This window comes from Cherax quadricarinatus, chromosome 5 (assembly GCF_038502225.1).
Source record: "Cherax quadricarinatus isolate ZL_2023a chromosome 5, ASM3850222v1, whole genome shotgun sequence".
NCBI lineage: Eukaryota > Metazoa > Arthropoda > Malacostraca > Decapoda > Parastacidae > Cherax > Cherax quadricarinatus.
The window spans coordinates 70455075-70473334 of record NC_091296.1 but is presented as its reverse complement, the minus strand read 5'-3'; the positions used below and the strand labels follow the sequence as shown (position 1 = coordinate 70473334).

The following is an 18260-nucleotide window of genomic DNA, read 5'->3' as shown; positions in this document are numbered from 1 at the left end:
TTCCCAGTAAAAGAATGTCTTAGACAGGGATGTGTAATGTCACCATGGTTGTTTAATATATTTATAGATGGGGTTGTAAAAGAAGTAAATACTAGGTTGTTGGGATTAAATTATGGGGAATCAAATACAAAATGGGAGTTGACACAGTTATTTTTTGCTGATGATACTGTGCTTTTGGGAGATTCTCAAGAAAATTGGTAAAGGTTAGTGGACGAGTTTGGGAGGGTGTGTAAAGGTAGAAAGTTGAAAGTGAACATAGATAAGAGTAAGGTGATGAGGGTATCAAATGATTTAGATAAAGGAAAATTGGATATCACATTGGAGAGAGGGATTATGGAAGAAGTGAATGTTTTCAGATATTTGGAAGCTGATGTGTCAGCAGATGGGTTTATGAAGGATGAGGTTAACCAGAGAACTGATGAAGGAAAAAAAAGTGAGTGGTGCGTTGAGGTATACGTGGAAACAAAAAAACGTTATCTATGGAGGCAGAGAAGAGAATGCATGAAAGTATAGTGGTGCCAACTCTCTTATATGGGTGTGAAGCTTGGGTTGCAAATGCTGCAGCGAGGAGGCGGTTGGAGGCAGTGAAGATGTCCTGTCTAAGGGCAAAGTAGAATGACATGGAGAGCGTATAAATCTGTAGGGGAAGGAATGCGGGGTACAGGTCATCCTTGAAAAGGTTGGAGGGAGGGGGTAAAGGAGGTTTTGTGGGCGAGGGGCTTGGACTTCCAGGAAGCATGAGTGAGCGTGTTAGATAGGAGTGAATGAAGATGAATGGTTTTTGGGACCTGACGAGCTGTTGGAGTGTGAGTAGGGTAATATTTAGTGAAGGGATTCAGGGAAACCGGTTATTTTTATATAGCCAGACTTGAGTACTGGAAATGGGAAGTACAATGCCTGCACTTTAAAGAAGGGGTCTGGAATATTGGCAGTTTGGAGGGATATGTTATATATCTTTATATATGCTTCTAAACTGTTGTATCTGGGTGCCTCTGCAAAATCGGTGATTATGTACAGTGGACCCTCGACCAACAATGGCATCGACTAATGATAAAATCGGGCAACGATGCGTTTTTGCGTAAAAATATTGGCTCAACCAACGAAGAAAAACTCAGGTAAGGACATTCTTCCTGAATGCGTCTGCCTGTCCGTCTAGCCTGAGCGCCTCAGCTGCCCTGCCTTCAGCTAGTGTGCCATTGTTTACAAGCTAGGGTGGACGGTTTCACGCATGCATGCAATATATTTTGTATTATTCCATTGTTTTTAGTGCTTGTAACTGCTAAATAAGCCACCATAGGCCCAAAGAAAACTTCTGGTGCCAACCCTGTGGTAAAAAGGGTGAGAAATACTATCGAAATACTATCATACCACGGTCAGCTGTTGCTGCGCCACCATCAGCTGCTGCTGTACCACAGTCAGCTGCTGCTGTACCACCGTCAGCTGCTGCTGTACCACTGTCAGCTGCTGCTGTACCACAGTCAGCTGCTGCTGCACCACCATCAGCTGCTGCTGCATCACCATCAGCTGCTGCTGTACCACCGTCAGCTGCTGCTGTTGCTGCACCACCGTCAGCTGCTGCTGCAACATGGTCAGCTGCTGCTGCAACACGGTCAGCTGCTGCTGCACCACCGTCAGCTGTACTATTCGAAGATGTGGAAAGATTGTTGGTGGTGTGGCTTAACGAGAAACAATTACCAAGAAACAATTAATCCCAGAGGGTTAGCCATCCAGGAAAAGAAAGTTAGTGCATTATTGAGGACTGTCTAACTTATTTCCACTGGGGCCCTTAATCTTGTCCCCCAGGATGCGACCCACTCCAGTCGACTAACACCCAGGTGAACAGGAAAAAATTGCCTGGAACTAGTGCTCACATTGGTGAATTTAAGGCCAGCAAAGGTTGGTTTGAGAGATTTAAGAATCATAGTGGTATACACAGTGTGATAACGCATGGCGATGCTGAAAAATTCCAACCCCAACAAGTGTTCAATTGTGACAAAACAGGCTTGTTCTGGAAGAAAATGCCAAACAGGACCTACATTACTCAGGAGGAAAAGGCACTCCCAGGACACAAGCCTATGAAAGACAGGCTAACTCTCATGTTTTGTTGTAATGCTAGTGGGGATTGCAAAGTGAAGCCTTTACTCATGTATCACTCTGAAAATCACTCATCAATACTCTTCAATAAAGGTAAGTGTCATTTTATTATTTATCTGTGTATTAATTGTATATGTCTCATTGTTTTCTTTGTAGGGAAATGTATATTTCATGTAAAAAAAATTATTTTTTTAATACTTTTGGCTATCTGGAACAGATTAATTGGATTTCCATTATTTCTTATGGGGAAAATTAAATCAGCTAACGATAAATTCGTCTAAGGACAAGATCTCTGGAATGGATTAAAATCGTTGGTCGAGGGTCCACTGTATGAGTGAGGTGAAAGTGTTGAACGATGAAGAAAGTATTTTCTTTTTGGGATTTTCTTTCTTTTTGGGTCACCCTGCCTTGGTGGGAGACAGCCAACTTGTTGAAAAAAAAAAAAAAAAAAAAAAAAGAGTTTTGAACACCTCCTAACTCGAACAATTATGTAAACATATTTTTGAAAGTGCATTTTTGGAGGTCTGAAATGGACTAATCTAATTTACATTATTCCTTATGGGAACAAATTTGTTCGGTATCGGCACTCGAACAGCCATCCGGAACGAATTGAGTTCGTAACTTGAGGTACCACTGTAGACTGCAGTGTTGCTGTTTTAAATAAAAAAAAAAGTCTTTTTTTTCCCCATTTTGCACTGCATGGGGCAGGATTTTTTTATATGGTGCACACTTAGCACATAGACCCATTTTCTCATATCTATGCAAAAAATTTACTGCTCGCAGCTCATCTGAGTAAGCTGAGCTCATCATATAGTTCTATGGAACCGACTAAGAGGTCAGAGCTGTAGTACTATGACATCAACCTCTAACCAGTTAAATCCAAAATCCATTACATTGAGGTTTTACTGTAATATGCACTATCAAATTAAATACATGCTAACAGCTAACTATATTGCATCCTAGGTAGCAGACTGGTAGACAGCAATCACCCAGAGAGGTACTACCGTCCTGCCAAATGAGTGTAAAATGGAAACCTGTAATTATTTTACATGACAGTAGGATTGCTGGTGTCTTTTTTCTGTCTCATAAACACACAGGATAACAAGTATATCTTGCTACTTCTAGTTACACTTAGGTTACACTACATATTCATGTTCACACACACACATATTTACACACCAATCTGGGTTTTCTTCTATTTTCTTAATAATTCTTGTTCTTTATTTCTTATCTCCATGGGGAAGTGGAAAAGAATTCTTCCTCCTCAAGCCACGTGTGTCGTAAGAGGCGACTAAAATGCAGGAAGCATGGGGCTAGTAACCCCCTCTCCTGTATAAATTACTAAATTTAAAAAGAAAAACTTTTGTTTTCCTTTTTAGGTCACCCAGCCTTGGTGAGATATGGCCAGTTTGTTGAAAAAAAACTATATTACATCTGTCTACACACACTTGTGCTTTTATGCAATCACATGAACATACACAAAAAATCTGGAATAAACTGTGATATCCAATCATCTTAATGCAGCTTAAAAATAACATGGACGTTGAGAAAAACACTTACCAATGGGTTGATTCTTACGGTTATGAGTGTTGCTGGTGACAGTTACACTACTGGTGCTAAGTGTGGTTATAGGCACAGCAACACTACTACCAACACTCTGAGTTATAGGGCTTCGATCTCTATTTCTTTCATGGCACTGGCTTCGCTCTATAAATTTGGATAAGAAAAAGACTAGATTTAAAATTAACGAATTAATCAATTAGTCCCCAAGTACTGAACAATAGTTAAAAATTTCCTGGGTGGCTGTAATTAATAAAGTGAAACCCCAAATATCGGCCGCTGCGTTTATCGGCCGATTCATACTTAGTCCAGTTTTGGGGAGGAAATTCTGCTCCATATATCGGCTGGTGCCTTGTAAATCATCCGTATTATACGCATCAGCCCGCCTCCCGCCAGGATGCCACGCATAGGTGAGTCAGTCTCTGGTGTCCCTTGGAGTATGAGCATATACTCCATGCATTCATCCAAACATTTCCTTAAAATCCATTGGTTTTTGTGCTTATTTATTAATTGCAACTGTGAAATAAGCCACCATGGGCCCAAAGAAATTTCAGAGTGCCAGCCCTTTGGTAAAGAAAGTGAGAAACACGATGGAATTTAAGAAAGAAGCTATTGAAAAATATGAGAGTCATGTGCGGGTGCTGGAACTTGTCAGGATGTATGGGAAATCCAAATCAACAATCACTTCCATCCTGGCAGAGAAAGAACAAATCAAGGAAATTGATGTGGCGAAAGGGGTAAACATGTTAACGAAAAAGAGATCACAGACAATGGAAGATGTGGAGAAGTTTTTGTTGTGGATCTGCGAGAAACAGTTAGCGAGAGATACTGTTTCAGAGACGATCATTTGTGAAAAGGCAAGGCAGTTGCATGCGGATCTCAAAGAAAATGCCTGGAACTAGTGCTGATGTAGTGAATTTAAGGCCAGCAGAGACTGGTTTGACAGATTTAAGCAGCACAGTGGCATACACAGTGTTGTAAGGCATGGTGAGGCTGCAGGTTCAGACAAACATGCAGCTGAAAAATTTGTGCAGAAATTCAAGGGCGTGCATAGAGAGTGAAGAATTCCAACCCCAACAAGTGTTCAGTTGTGACAAAACAGGCCTCTTTTGATAGAAAATGCCAGAGAGGACCTAAATCAAGCAGGAGGAAAAGGCACTGCCAGGACACAAGCCTATGAAGGATAGGTTAACTCTTTTCTTCTGTACTAATGCTGGTGGGGATTTCAAAGTGAAGCCTTTACTGGTGTATCACTCTAAAAATCCCAAAGTGTTCAAGAAAAACAATGTTGTCAAGAGTAGATTGTGTGTGATGTGGAGGGCTAACAATAAGGCATGGGTCCCAAGGCAAATTTTAATTGACTGGGTCCAAGAAGTGTTTGGCCCAAATGTGAAAAAATGCCTCCAGGAAAATAGCCACTCAAGTGCCTCCTGGTAATGGACAATGCCCCTGCTCATCCTCCAAACTTGGTAGACCAATTGTCTAGGGATTTCAGTTTTATAACAGTGAAGTTCTTGCCTCCTAACACCACTCCTCTCATCCAGCCCATGGACCAGTAGGTCATTTCTAACTTCAAAAAACTCATACACAAAAGCAGTGTTTCAAAGGTGCTTTGAAGTGACCCCGGATATTGATATGACTCTAAGAGAGTTCTGGAGGAATCACTTCAATATCTACAACTGCATAAGCCTTATAGGTAAGTCTTGGCAAGGAGTGACTCCCAGAACTTTGAACTCTACTTGGAGAAAATTATGGCCAGAATGTGTCTCGAGAATGATTTTGAAGGGTTTGAGGCTGATCCTAATGACCCTTGCCTGTTGTGGAATCTATTGTATCTTTGGGGAAGTCTATGGGGTTGGATGTGAGTGACGAGGATGTGGAAGAGTTGGTGGAGGACCACAGGGAAGAGCTAACCAATGAAGAGCTGCAACACCTTCAATTGGAACAGCAACAGACCACAGCTGAGGAACTTGCTTCAGAGGAGGAGGAAGAAAGAGGGAAGGAGGTGCCTTGATAAATTTAGACATATGTGCAACTCTTGGAAATTCCCAAGAGTTGCACATGTGTCTAATTTATCAAAGTGTCGGTTCTCTGAACCATTCATCTACAAGGAGGTGCCTTCTTCAGAGATTAAAAAGATTTGTGCAATGTGGAGTAGGGTGCAAGCTTTTGCTGAGAAATATCACCCTGACCAAGCTGAAACAAGCCATATCTGCAACATGTTCAGTGACAAAACCTTGGCCCACTTCAGGCAAATCTTAAAGACACACCAGAAACAGAGCTCTCTGGACAGATAGTTTGTGTGATGGGTCCAGTGACTCTCAAGCTGGTCCTAGTGCCATTAAAAGACAAAGAAGGGAAGTAACCCTGGATAAGGACTTGTTACCTGAAGTCATTATGGAGGGGGATTCCCCTTCCAAACAATAACCTCAACTCCCTCTCCCCTCCTTGCCTTCTTCCATATGCCAACAAGAGTCTTCAACAAGGGTTACGTAATGTTTATATTTATTAATATTTATTTATCATTGTTTTGTGTATGTAAAACTATAGTTAAACTTTACAAACTGTATCTTTTTTTTATTATTTTTGGGTTTCTGGTACGGATTAATTGTATTTACATTAATTCTTATGGGAAATATTGCTCCAAATTTAACCTTTTCGAATTTACGCTGACCTTCTGTAACAGATTACAGCCAATATTCAGGGTTCCACTGTATTATCAAATAGCTTTTCAACAATTAAAATCATTCAAATGACCCTCACCCAACAATATCAAATCATTATTTTCCATTTTACTGATGTCTCTCTGAGTGGGTATAAAATACATCCATGATGAAATGACCACTTCAATGAACCTTCGCAATATAAAAAATAAATAGCTTAATTCTAGAAAAGTTAGGACACAAATGAAGGCTGAAGTGAGTACCAAAACAGGAAGACCAATTTCAATAAAAGTTTTGGGTATTAAACTGTAGCAAAGATAAACAAAGCATCAGGGCTTACAATTAATAATGATGATCTTTCATGAAACATCTCAAGGTTTAACCCATAACAATGTCTGCATACATATGTAGGATATATATCATACTGTACGTCCAGGTATGAGATACAAATACTGTTCTAACAATTTCATAATAAGAGGTAAAGAGTTTGAGCACTGAGTGTTCCATGAATCATGAGGGCTTACCTTCTTTGATTCGATCAGGTTCATGATGTTCCCTCTGCCGTTGCCTCTCTCTCTCTTTTTCACGTGCCCTTTCTCTTTCTCTTTCTTTCTCCTTATCACGTTCTCTCTCTCGTTCTCTTTCCTTTTCTCTTTCTCTCTCCCTTTCCTTTTCTCTTTCTCTTTCACGGTCTCTTTCTCTTTCACGTTCTCTTTCTCTCTCTCTTTCGAGTTCTCGTTCTCGCCTGAGTTCAAGTTCATATTCTCGTTGACGCATATCCTCCTCCAATTTTAATCTAGAATTAAGTACAGTAATTAGAAAAAATATTAGTGTGTGCTGTGTACTATAAGCCAGAAAACAGTGAAATTTATTGTGAAAATCTACAAAAAATAATTAGATGCTTCATACAAAATATAAAGCTAGATAAAACCTCTATAACAATCTACAGATCACAGGTAAGTACAGGACAGTACTGTAATAAAAAATCATTGGTACAATAATTTTTTATGCACAGTAATCATCACCTCATATATTTACTCAATGCTTTATTTCTAAAGCTGATATTATTATAATGTAGTAGGAATAATAATAATTTTTTTACTTCAATGGCCATCTCTTACCAGGGAGACTCAAAGAAAAAAAAACATTTGTCATTATTCGTTCAATCAATTTCTTGCCAAAATTGTCCTAATATCATAATTTGGATTACTCCATCCCTCCTTCAGAGTGAAGGCACAGCCCTTCCCACCTCCAGGACTCAAGTCTGGCCAACCAGTTTCTCCGAATATCTTCATAAAGGTTACATTAGGCAGACTCCAACTGCACATGCCTCCATTCACTATCTAACACACATACACACACACACACCTAACCCTGAGTTGATGTTGTGATCAGAATATATTGGTTTTGTAACTGTTATGTCTCTGATTAGTTCCTCTTTGTTTGTGAATATCAAATCCAGGGATTTTCATTTCTAGTGGGAGCAATTATCTGTTGGTTCGATGAGTACTTTTCACAAAGCCTCATTAGTTCTCTGGTATGTGCCTGTTGAGCCAGGGTGCTTCCCGGAGATATTTCTGGTATAACATTGTGTTGTGCCATTTTACATGAGGGAGATTAATATCTTCAAAGAGTAAAATATTTGGTGTGGGATTTTCTAGCCTATCCAGATGGCTATCTATCTTCTTTAACTGATCTGTGAATTCCTCAGCAGTTGCTGATGACGGTTTATATACTAGGATAATTACCAAATTCCTATTTTCAACTTAATGCCTAGGATTTACCATGACTGCCTTGTATTTGTCCCTGGTCATCATTCCCTAAACAATAACAAACTGTCCAGGGGCTTTAGCAGTAAAATTACTCCAAAATATCTTCTTAGGTGGGCGTTTTGGCAATTGCTGAATGTGTCCATTCTGAAGAGGTTGGCCTGTGTTCCATCTCACTACCACTGATCTGTACCCACATTTTTTTTTTTTTTTTTTTTTTTCAACAAGTCGGCCATCTCCCACCGAGGCAGGGTGACCCAAAAAAGAAAGAAAATCCCCAAAAAGAAAATACTTTCATCATCATCATTCAACACTTTCACCACACTCGCACATTATCACTGTTTTTGCAGAGGTGCTCAGAATACAACAGTCTAGAAGCATACACATATAAAGATACACAACATATCCCTCCAAACTGCCAATATCCCAAACCCCTCCTTTAAAGTGCAGGCATTGTACTTCCCATTTCCAGGACTCAAGTCCGACTATATGAAAATAACCGGTTTCCCTGAATCCCTTCACTAAATATTACCCTGCTCACACTCCAACAGATCGTCAGGTCCCAAGTACCATTCGTCTCCATTCACTCCTATCTAACACGCTCACGCACGCTTGCTGGAAGTCCAAGCCCCTTACCCACAAAACCTCCTTTACCCCCTGCTTTACCCCCTTTCATTTTACATAATGCCTCACGTACCTCCCCCACACTTACATTCTGCTCTTCTTCACTCCTAAAAGATGGTATACCTCCCTGACCAGTGCATGAAATTACTGCCTCTGTTTCTTCCTTAACATTTAAAAGTTCCTCAAAATATTCTCGCCATCTACCCAATACCTCCATCTCCCCATCTACTAACTCCCCTACTCTGTTTTTAACTGACAAATCCATATTTTCCCTAGGCTTTCTTAACTTGTTTAACTCACTCCAAAATTTTTTCTTATTTTCATTAAAATTTCTTGACAGTGCCTCTCCCACTCTATCATCTGCTCTCCTTTTGCACTCTCTCACCACTCTCTTTACCTTTCTTTTACTCTCCATATACTCTGCTCTTCTTATAACACTTCTGCTTTGTAAAAACCTCTCATAAGCTACCTTTTTCTCTTTTATCACACCCTTTACTTCATCATTCCACCAATCACTCCTCTTTCCTCCTGCCCCCACCCTCCTATAACCACAAACTTCTGCCCCACATTCTAATACTGCATTTTTAAAACTATTCCAACCCTCTTCAACCCCCCCACTACTCATCTTTGCACTAGCCCACCTTTCTGCCAATAGTCGCTTATATCTCACCCGAACTTCCTCCTCCCTTAGTTTATACACTTTCACCTCCCTCTTACTTGTTGTTGCCACCTTCCTCTTTTCCCATCTACCTCTTACTCTAACTGTAGCTACAACTAAATAATGATCCGATATATCAGTTGCCCCTCTATAAACATGTACATCCTGTAGCCTACCCATCAACCTTTTATCCACCAATACATAATCTAATAAACTACTTTCATTACGTGCTACATCATACCTTGTATATTTATTTATCCTCTTTTTCATAAAATATGTATCACTTATTACCAAATTTCTTTCTACACATAGCTCAATTAAAGGCTCCCCATTTACATTTATCCCTGGCCCCCCAAATTTACCTACTACTCCTTCCATAACATTTTTACCCACTTTAGCATTGAAATCCCCAACCACCATTACTCTCACACTTGATTCAAAACTCCCCACGCATTCACTCAACATTTCCCAAAATCTCTCTCTCTCCTCTACACTTCTCTCTTCTCCAGGTGCATACACGCTTATTATAACCCACTTTTCACATCCAATCTTTATTTTACTCCACATAATCCTTGAATTAATACATTTATAGTCCCTCTTTTCCTGCCATAGCTTATCCTTCAACATTATTGCTACTCCTTCTTTAGCTCTAACTCTATTTGAAACCCCTGACCTAATCCCATTTATTCCTCTCCACTGAAACTCTCCCACCCCCTTCAGCTTTGTTTCACTTAAAGCCAGGACATCCAGCTTCTTCTCATTCATAACATCCACAATCATCTCTTTCTTATCATCTGCACAACATCCACGCACATTCAGACTTCCCACTTTGACAATTTTCTTCTTCTTATTCTTTTTAGTAATCTTTACAGGAAAAGGGGTTACTAGCCCATTGTTCCCACATATTCATATTGTTCCCACATATTCATATGAAAATATAACTTCTCCATTCATCTGTTGTCCAGCTCACTGCAGCCGTTTTTTCTTCATAGTACCAGTCAATAATTGTTTCTTTACCGGCTTTCTGGCAGTTCTGCCAACTTCAAGGAGCCTTTGTTGAACAGCTGAGGCCAAATCTCACTGTAGATCTTTGCGTTTTTTTTGAGGATCCTTTACACTGTTTCTTGTGATAACCTTATTATCGTGAGGTGTTGTCTTGTGTTTTCTTCCACATATTCCTCAATGCAGCACTCTACAATCACCAGAAGAGTCAGCTCTCTTCAGAATCCTACCAATAGTTGACTTTACTAGCTCAAATTTTCAGCAATCTGTCTGATACTCAAATCAGCATGTTGTCTAAGAGCTACAATACTTGCATGCTTCCTAGGTGCAACATCCATCATGAATTTCAGCAGTGATCATGAATTGAAGGGGAGAATTTCGTGAAACCACACTGACTCATGAAGCATACTTGCAGGAATAGCCTTACAGAACAACAGGGTAACACCACAGCTAGATGGTTGTCAGAGGTCAGTAGCAAAATCTTCTGAAAAGAAAAGAACCCAAACTACATACATTAATTAAGACGGAGACTAAGACATGGTACAAAATAATCACAAAATTTACTCCTGTCCAAATTAATTTGCACACGACTGTAAAGTGAATTACAATTACCAAGACTTAAAGTGGCAACTTATTATTTTCTTCTTAACACACTGGTCATCTCTCACCAAGATAGGGTGACTTATTATGTACTAACTAAATAGCATATCTACAAGCAGTGGTGCAGCCAGGATTTCAATCTTGGGTGGAAGGGGAAGAGGACTTAAAGGAATGGATAATCTAGCTAAAATGGAATTTACTTTGTAAATAATATGTGCTATTACTTATGTGTGTCGTAAGAGAGAACTAAACTGCCAGGAGCAAGAGGCTAGTAACCCCTTCTGTATGCACCACTCACTCTTTTTCCCTCATCAATTCTATGATTCACCTCATCTTTCATAGACCCATCCGCTGACACGTCCACTCCCAAATATCTGAATACGTTCACCTCCTCCATACTCTCTCCCTCCAATCTGATATTCAATCTTTCATCACCTAATCTTTTTGTTATCCTCATAACCTTACTCTTTCCTGTATTCACCTTTAATTTTCTTCTTTTGCACACCCTACCAAATTCATCCACCAATCTCTGCAACTTCTCTTCAGAATCTCCCAAGAGCACAGTGTCATCAGCAAAGAGCAGCTGTGACAACTCCCACTTTGTGTGTGATTCTTTATCTTTTAACTCCACGCCTCTTGCCAAGACCCTCGCATTTACTTCTCTTACAACCCCATCTATAAATATATTAAACAACCACGGTGACATCACACATCCTTGTCTAAGGCCTACTTTTACTGGGAAAAAATTTCCCTCTTTCCTACATACTCTAACTTGAGCCTCACTATCCTCGTAAAAACTCTTCACTGCTTTCAGTAACCTACCTCCTACACCATACACTTGCAACATCTGCCACATTGCCCCCCTATCCACCCTGTCATACGCCTTTTCCAAATCCATAAATGCCACAAAGACCTCTTTAGCCTTATCTAAATACTGTTCACTTATATGTTTCACTGTAAACACCTGGTCCACACACCCCCTACCTTTCCTAAAGCCTCCTTGTTCATCTGCTATCCTATTCTCTGTCTTACTCTTAATTCTTTCAATTATAACTCTACCATACACTTTACCAGGTACACTCAACAGACTTATCCCCCTATAATTTTTGCACTCTCTTTTATCCCCTTTGCCTTTATACAAAGGAACTATGCATGCTCTCTGCCAATCCCTAGGTACCTTACCCTCTTCCATACATTTATTAAATAATTGCACCAACCACTCCAAAACTATATCCCCACCTGCTTTTAACATTTCTATCTTTATCCCATCAATCCCGGCTGCCTTACCCCCTTTCATTTTACCTACTGCCTCACGAACTTCCCCCACACTCACAACTGGCTCTTCCTCACTCCTACAAGATGTTATTCCTCCTTGCCCTATACACGAAATCACAGCTTCCCTATCTTCATCAACATTTAACAATTCCTCAAAATATTCCTTCCATCTTCCCAATACCTCTAACTCTCCATTTAATAACTCTCCTCTCCTATTTTTAACTGACAAATCCATTTGTTCTCTAGGCTTTCTTAACTTGTTAATCTCACTCCAAAACTTTTTCTTATTTTCAACAAAATTTGTTGATAACATCTCACCCACTCTCTCATTTGCTCTCTTTTTACATTGCTTCACCACTCTCTTAACTTCTCTCTTTTTCTCCATATACTCTTCCCTCCTTGCATCACTTCTACTTTGTAAAAACTTCTCATATGCTAACTTTTTCTCCCTTACTACTCTCTTTACATCATCATTCCACCAATCGCTCCTCTTCCCTCCTGCACCCACTTTCACATTACTAAATTTAAAAGGAGAAACTTTCGTTTTTCTTTTTGGGCCACCCTGCCTCGGTGGGAAATGGCCAGTTTGTTTAAAGCAGAAGAAGATGTGCTATTACTGAAATGAAGTGCATTTACAATTATACTAATCCTTTTATATAGTAAGTTAACCTCTATTATCTAGCAGGATCTTCACATTATTCTTTCCCACCTCAGAAAATAGGACAATCTTCTCAATAGATCATCTCACCCATAGAAATTTTCACTATCTACAGCTCAGACTTGAAATTCTTTCAAGCAAAATATCTTGATGCCAGTCAAGGGACCTTGATCCAAGTGAATGCAACTATCCTCCTCTTCCCTCGAACCAACTCAATTATCTCTCATTCCCCAGGCAGTGTTTGACCCCTAAAGTTTAATGCTTCCTAATGAAAATAAAGATAATAGTTTTGAATAAAACTCATCACATTTCACTAACCTCTCATGGAGCAATGCAGAAGATGGATGAAGAGCAGCTAAGGAAGTGGGTAAGAGGTCAGGGGGAAATCTTGAAGAGAGGTATGGAGAGCTGGCTGCCCCAGGATACATCCCAGAGAGACCTCCAACACTGTAGGGGCTTAGTGGTGGCCGAAGTAACCCGTAACGTTCTAGGTACAACTGCTCCTCCAGTCTACAGGAGACAGAGAAGCATATCACATCTATTGGTGACATAATATTTTATTTTTTCTTATGCCACCAACATTTCGTACTTTCAGCAGAAAAGTGAAGGAATTTGCTACACTATTAAGTAACTTTAATCCTACACACTTTTTTAGTTTCCATTACATATGCCTTTTTACAAGTTCTTTGTCTTCCAACAATATATGGTATCATAACCAATACTAAACTATAAAAGAAAAAATTTGAAACATTTTTGCTTGTGGAACAGATCTTCATTAAAAAATATTGCTCATTAATGCATCAAGGAGCGAAATTTATACTTTTAAGCCAACATATTGACTAAAAATAAGCCCAGACATAGTATAGGGTTTCTGAGCATGTGATACAGAGAACAGGTGTAAGCCAGTTAGGAGTCTGGAAGGTTTATTTCCATATTTCTTACATCCACATATTTTAGAGAAGGTCCATAAAGGCACATACTGTATATAATGTAGTGCATCGCACATTTCATCAGGCTGCATTAAATGCAGTGTTTCTATTAGTGAGAATTTTAATAGACAACCAGCTATTTTAAGAACTGACTACAACTACAGCTAGCTATACAGGTTTAAGAAATACAATGTTATTTCTCAGGTTTAATCACCTGATAAAAATGTATCTGTAAATTTTGTTGCTGCCAAAAACTATTTGGATTTAATTTATTTGTTTGGTCAAATAACACAAGACATTTTATGTAAACAAAAGGATTTTTCAACATGGAAATATTGTAAACTTTAATGTTTCTGAAAACTCCTGGCCATGAGAAGTTAGCCTAAGGTTAAACAAAGAGAAAGGTATAGTGTACTCCAATATACTGAATTAAAATGCTGTAACAAGCTGTATGTCAAAATAAAATAATGAGTAGCCAAGTAAGAATTTAATTTTTAACATTTATCAATACTGAATTATGATAGTACTAATATGATACAAACCTGTACTGGTGAGCCAAATGATGAGGGTAGAGTGAAGGATGGTATGCTGGGTATGAATGAGGGAGATCTAATGAAGGTATTGGAGGTCGAAGAGATGCTCCAGGTGTGGCTGAAGGAGGTGTGGCTTGCACATCTGGAGGGCGATAAGGTTGGAAACCTCTCACCAACTCCTCATTAACACTCGCTCCTCGGTCAGCCTCAGTAGTAGTAACATGGGAGTGGGTCGGTGCAATGGTGACAACTGGCGGTGCAGAACCCGTAGATATACCTATGTGTCCTGTTGTAGACGGAGTCAGCACTGACACTTTAGGAGAGACTCTCTGGGGCTCCCCTGATAAGGAACCTTCCTTCTCTGTGTGTTTATAGGCAAAACATATATTAGAGTATGTTTTTAAAGAGGTCATTCTTATATTACAGTACAGCATGCTGTTTACATATACAGTGGAACTTCGACTTACAAGTTTAATCCATTCCGTGACCTTGTTCGCATCTCGATTTGCTCATCTGTTGAGTCAATTTTCCTCATTTAAATTAACTGAAATGGAATTAATCTGTTCCAGTGGAATTCCAGGTATGACAGAATACTTCAATATATCCCTAATATCAACTCTACGGATTATTTATCTATCAAAATTCATCTAATATGACATAATAAACAATATAAATAACATAGAAACCTGATATATACTCCAGAATGAATAAAATATGTCATTATGTGACAGGTGGAGGTGGCCATAACTGCTCCCGCATTGTTGTGGTACTCACTGCCATCTAGTGACAGCCTTTTGAAGCCGTCTATTATTATAATTATTATTATAGTACATTATTATTATACATGTACGAAAATACACTGCAAAGTCACTGTTTTAACCCCTAAACGGTCCAAACATATGTATACGTTCATGTGCGTAGCGCCCCGAATATTTTAAGAAAAAGTTTTTTTTAATAGGAAAAAAGAGCATTTGGTACCCAGGCGTCCCCCATTTTTTTCATATGGCACACACTGAGTGTGCACACCCAATCTCTCATGTCTAGGCAACTCAGGCCTATCATGCCAATGTTGAATGAATGACAAAGGAAATGTATATGTACGTTTGGGGCGCTACATGAGAGAACGTATATATACGTTTGGACTGTTTATGGGTTAAACCAAAAACACAGTCGGAGTTTTTTCTTCTCATTATGCACTGTGTGCTGCAGGATTTTTTTTATACTGCACACACTGACCACATAGACCCATTCTTTCATATGTAGGTCTACCAGCTTTCTCTCGCTAGATTTGAAGGAGCTAGAATTTATGTATACCAGTATGGCACCAACCCTGGCGTGCATGCCGTATTAGTACGGCACCAACCCTGAAAGGGTTAAGAAGCTTCTTTCCATCATACATTGCCCAAGTTTTAATAAGATAGTCCAGCAAACAACTGAGATCCAATTCTCTAAATCAAGAGCAAGAGCCTCTCACTAGCATCAAGGAACCTCCCTTGAGGCCCACTCGCATCCGGAAGCAAAAAGTCGACCGAGCAGCTGCTCGTATCTTGAAAAACTTGCACATTGGGGAACTTGTAAGTAGAGGTTCCACTGTATACAGTGGACCCCCGACCAATGGCTGCATCAAGTACATTAATGCCAAATTCGTCTAACGGCACTCTTTGGCATAAAAAAATGGCTCTACCAATGGCAAAAACCTCATCTAACGGCTTTTGTCCCTAACGTGTCCATGCAGCCGGAGTGCAGCCTGAGCGGGCCCAGCCACTCCAAGACTCAATGTGCCATTGTTTACAAGCTGTTGCGGTCGATTCCATGTGTACCTGCGATATATTTTGTATTATTCCAGTGTTTTTAGTGCTTGTAACTGCTAAATAAGCCACCATGGGCCCCAAAAAACTTCTAGTGCCAAGCCTGTGGTACAAAGGGTGAGAATTATGATGGAAATGAAGAAAGAGATCATTGAAAAATACAAAAGTGGAGTGCATATGTCTGAGTTCAACCATCAGTACTATCTTGGCGAACAGAAAGGCAATCAAGGAAGCTGTTGTTGCGAAAGATGCAAGTATGTTTTCAAAATAGAGACTGCAAATAATTGAAGAGGTAGAGAGACTGTTGTTGGTATGGATAAACGAAAAACAATTATCAGGAGACAGTGTGTCTCAATCAGTAATATGTGAAAAGGCAAGGAAGTTGCATGATGATCTAGTTAAGAAAATGACTCAAAATAATGATGATTTTGATAAATTTAAGGCCAGCAAAGGCTGGTTTGAGAGATTTAAGAATCGTAGTGGCAAACACAGTGTGGTAAGGCATGGTGAGGCAGCCAGTTCAGACAAAAAAGCGGCTGAAAAATATGTGAAGGACTTTAAGGAATACACAGACACTGAAAACTTAAAACCTGAACAAGTGTTTAATTGTGATGAAACGGGCCTGTTTTGGAAGAAAATGCCAAACAGGACCTACATTACTCAGGAGGAAAAGGCACTCCCAGGACATAAGCCTATGAAAGGCAGGCTGACATTAATGTTGTGTAGTAATGCTAGTGGTGATTGTAAAGTGAAGCCTTTATTGGTGTATCACTCTGATACTCCCAGAGTGTTCAGGAAAAACAATATCGTCAAGGGTAATTTGTGTGTGCTGTGGAAATCAAACAGTAAGGCATGGGTCACTAGGGAACTTTTCATGGACTGGTTTTATGGTGTGTTTGGCCCCACTGAGAAAAATTACCTCCAGAAAAAGAAATTGTCACTCAAGTGCCTCCTGGTACTGGACAATGCTCCTGCTCATCCTCACGACTTGCAAGAGCAAATTGCAGGGGAGTTTAGCTTCGCTAAAGTGAAGTTTTTGTCTCCTAATACAACTCCTCTCCTCCAGCCCATGGACCAGCAGGTCATTTCAAACTTCAAAAAACTCTGCACCAAAGCAGTATTTCAAAAGTGCTTTGAAGTGACCTCAGACACTCAATTGACCCTAAGAGAGTTTTGGAAAGATCACTTCAACATCCTCAGTTGCATAAACCTTATAGGTAAGGTTTGGGAGGGAGTGACTACCAGGACTTTGAACTATGCTTGGAGGAAACTGTGGCCACAATGTGTACAAGAGAGGGATTTTGGAAGGGTTTGGGGCTAATCCTCAGGAGCCTATGCCAGTAGTGGAAGCTATTATGTCATTGGGGAAGTCCTTGGGATTGGAGGTTAGTGGCGCGAGGATGTGGAAGAGTTGGTGCAGAACGACGAGGAAGAACTAACCACTGCAGACCTGCAAGAGCTTGAGGTGCAATAGCAACAGATCACATCTCAGGAATGTTCTTCAGAGCAGGAGAAAGAGAGATGGAGGAAGATGCCTTCATCAAGGATTAGGGAAATGTGTACAATGTTTACAAAGGTGCAAACATTTATTAATGAATTTTATCCTGTCACAGCTGTTGCTAGCCATATTGGCAACATGTACAATGACACTCTTGTGTCCCATTTTTGGGAAATCCTAAGGGCACGTGAGAAACAGAGCTCTCTGGACAGATTTTTGGTGTGACAGTGGTCCAGTGACTCTCAAGCTGGTCCTAGTGGCATTAAAAAACCAAGAAGGGAAGTAACCCCACCAAAGGACTTAGTACACGTACCTGAAGTCTTTATGGAAAGGGATTTCCCTTCCAAACAATAAAAGACCTCAATCTCCCCTGCTGCTGGCACATCACTCATCAACAACTCCACAATAAAGATATGTGCCATTTAATTATTGTTTATTTTGCATGTCCCATTCGTTTTTGTGTAGGGAAATGTATATTTCATGTAAAAAAGAATTATTTTGTGTAATATACTTTTGGGTGTCTGGAACGGATTAATTCTATTTCCATTATTTCTTATGGGGAAAATTAATTCGACTAATGGCAAATTCG

General features: G+C 39.8%; 1 protein-coding gene across 6 annotated transcripts in view; it reads right to left on the bottom strand.

The window, feature by feature from the left end:
- Window positions 1-18260, bottom strand: part of LOC128684986 (genetic suppressor element 1) — a 630479-nt gene that overhangs the window by 46184 nt on the left and 566035 nt on the right. For 5 of the 6 annotated variants that reach the window (XM_053771397.2, XM_070103847.1, XM_070103843.1 and 2 more), the window contains 4 exons: window positions 14375-14726; window positions 13222-13413; window positions 6842-7113; window positions 3655-3825 (listed from right to left, as the gene is read on the bottom strand). In XM_053771397.2, the coding sequence (XP_053627372.2) occupies window positions 3655-3825; window positions 6842-7113; window positions 13222-13413; window positions 14375-14726 (987 nt within the window). The remainder of the gene's footprint in view (window positions 1-3654; window positions 3826-6841; window positions 7114-13221; window positions 13414-14374; window positions 14727-18260) is intronic. The other variant, XM_053771399.2, reaches the window with a different exon arrangement.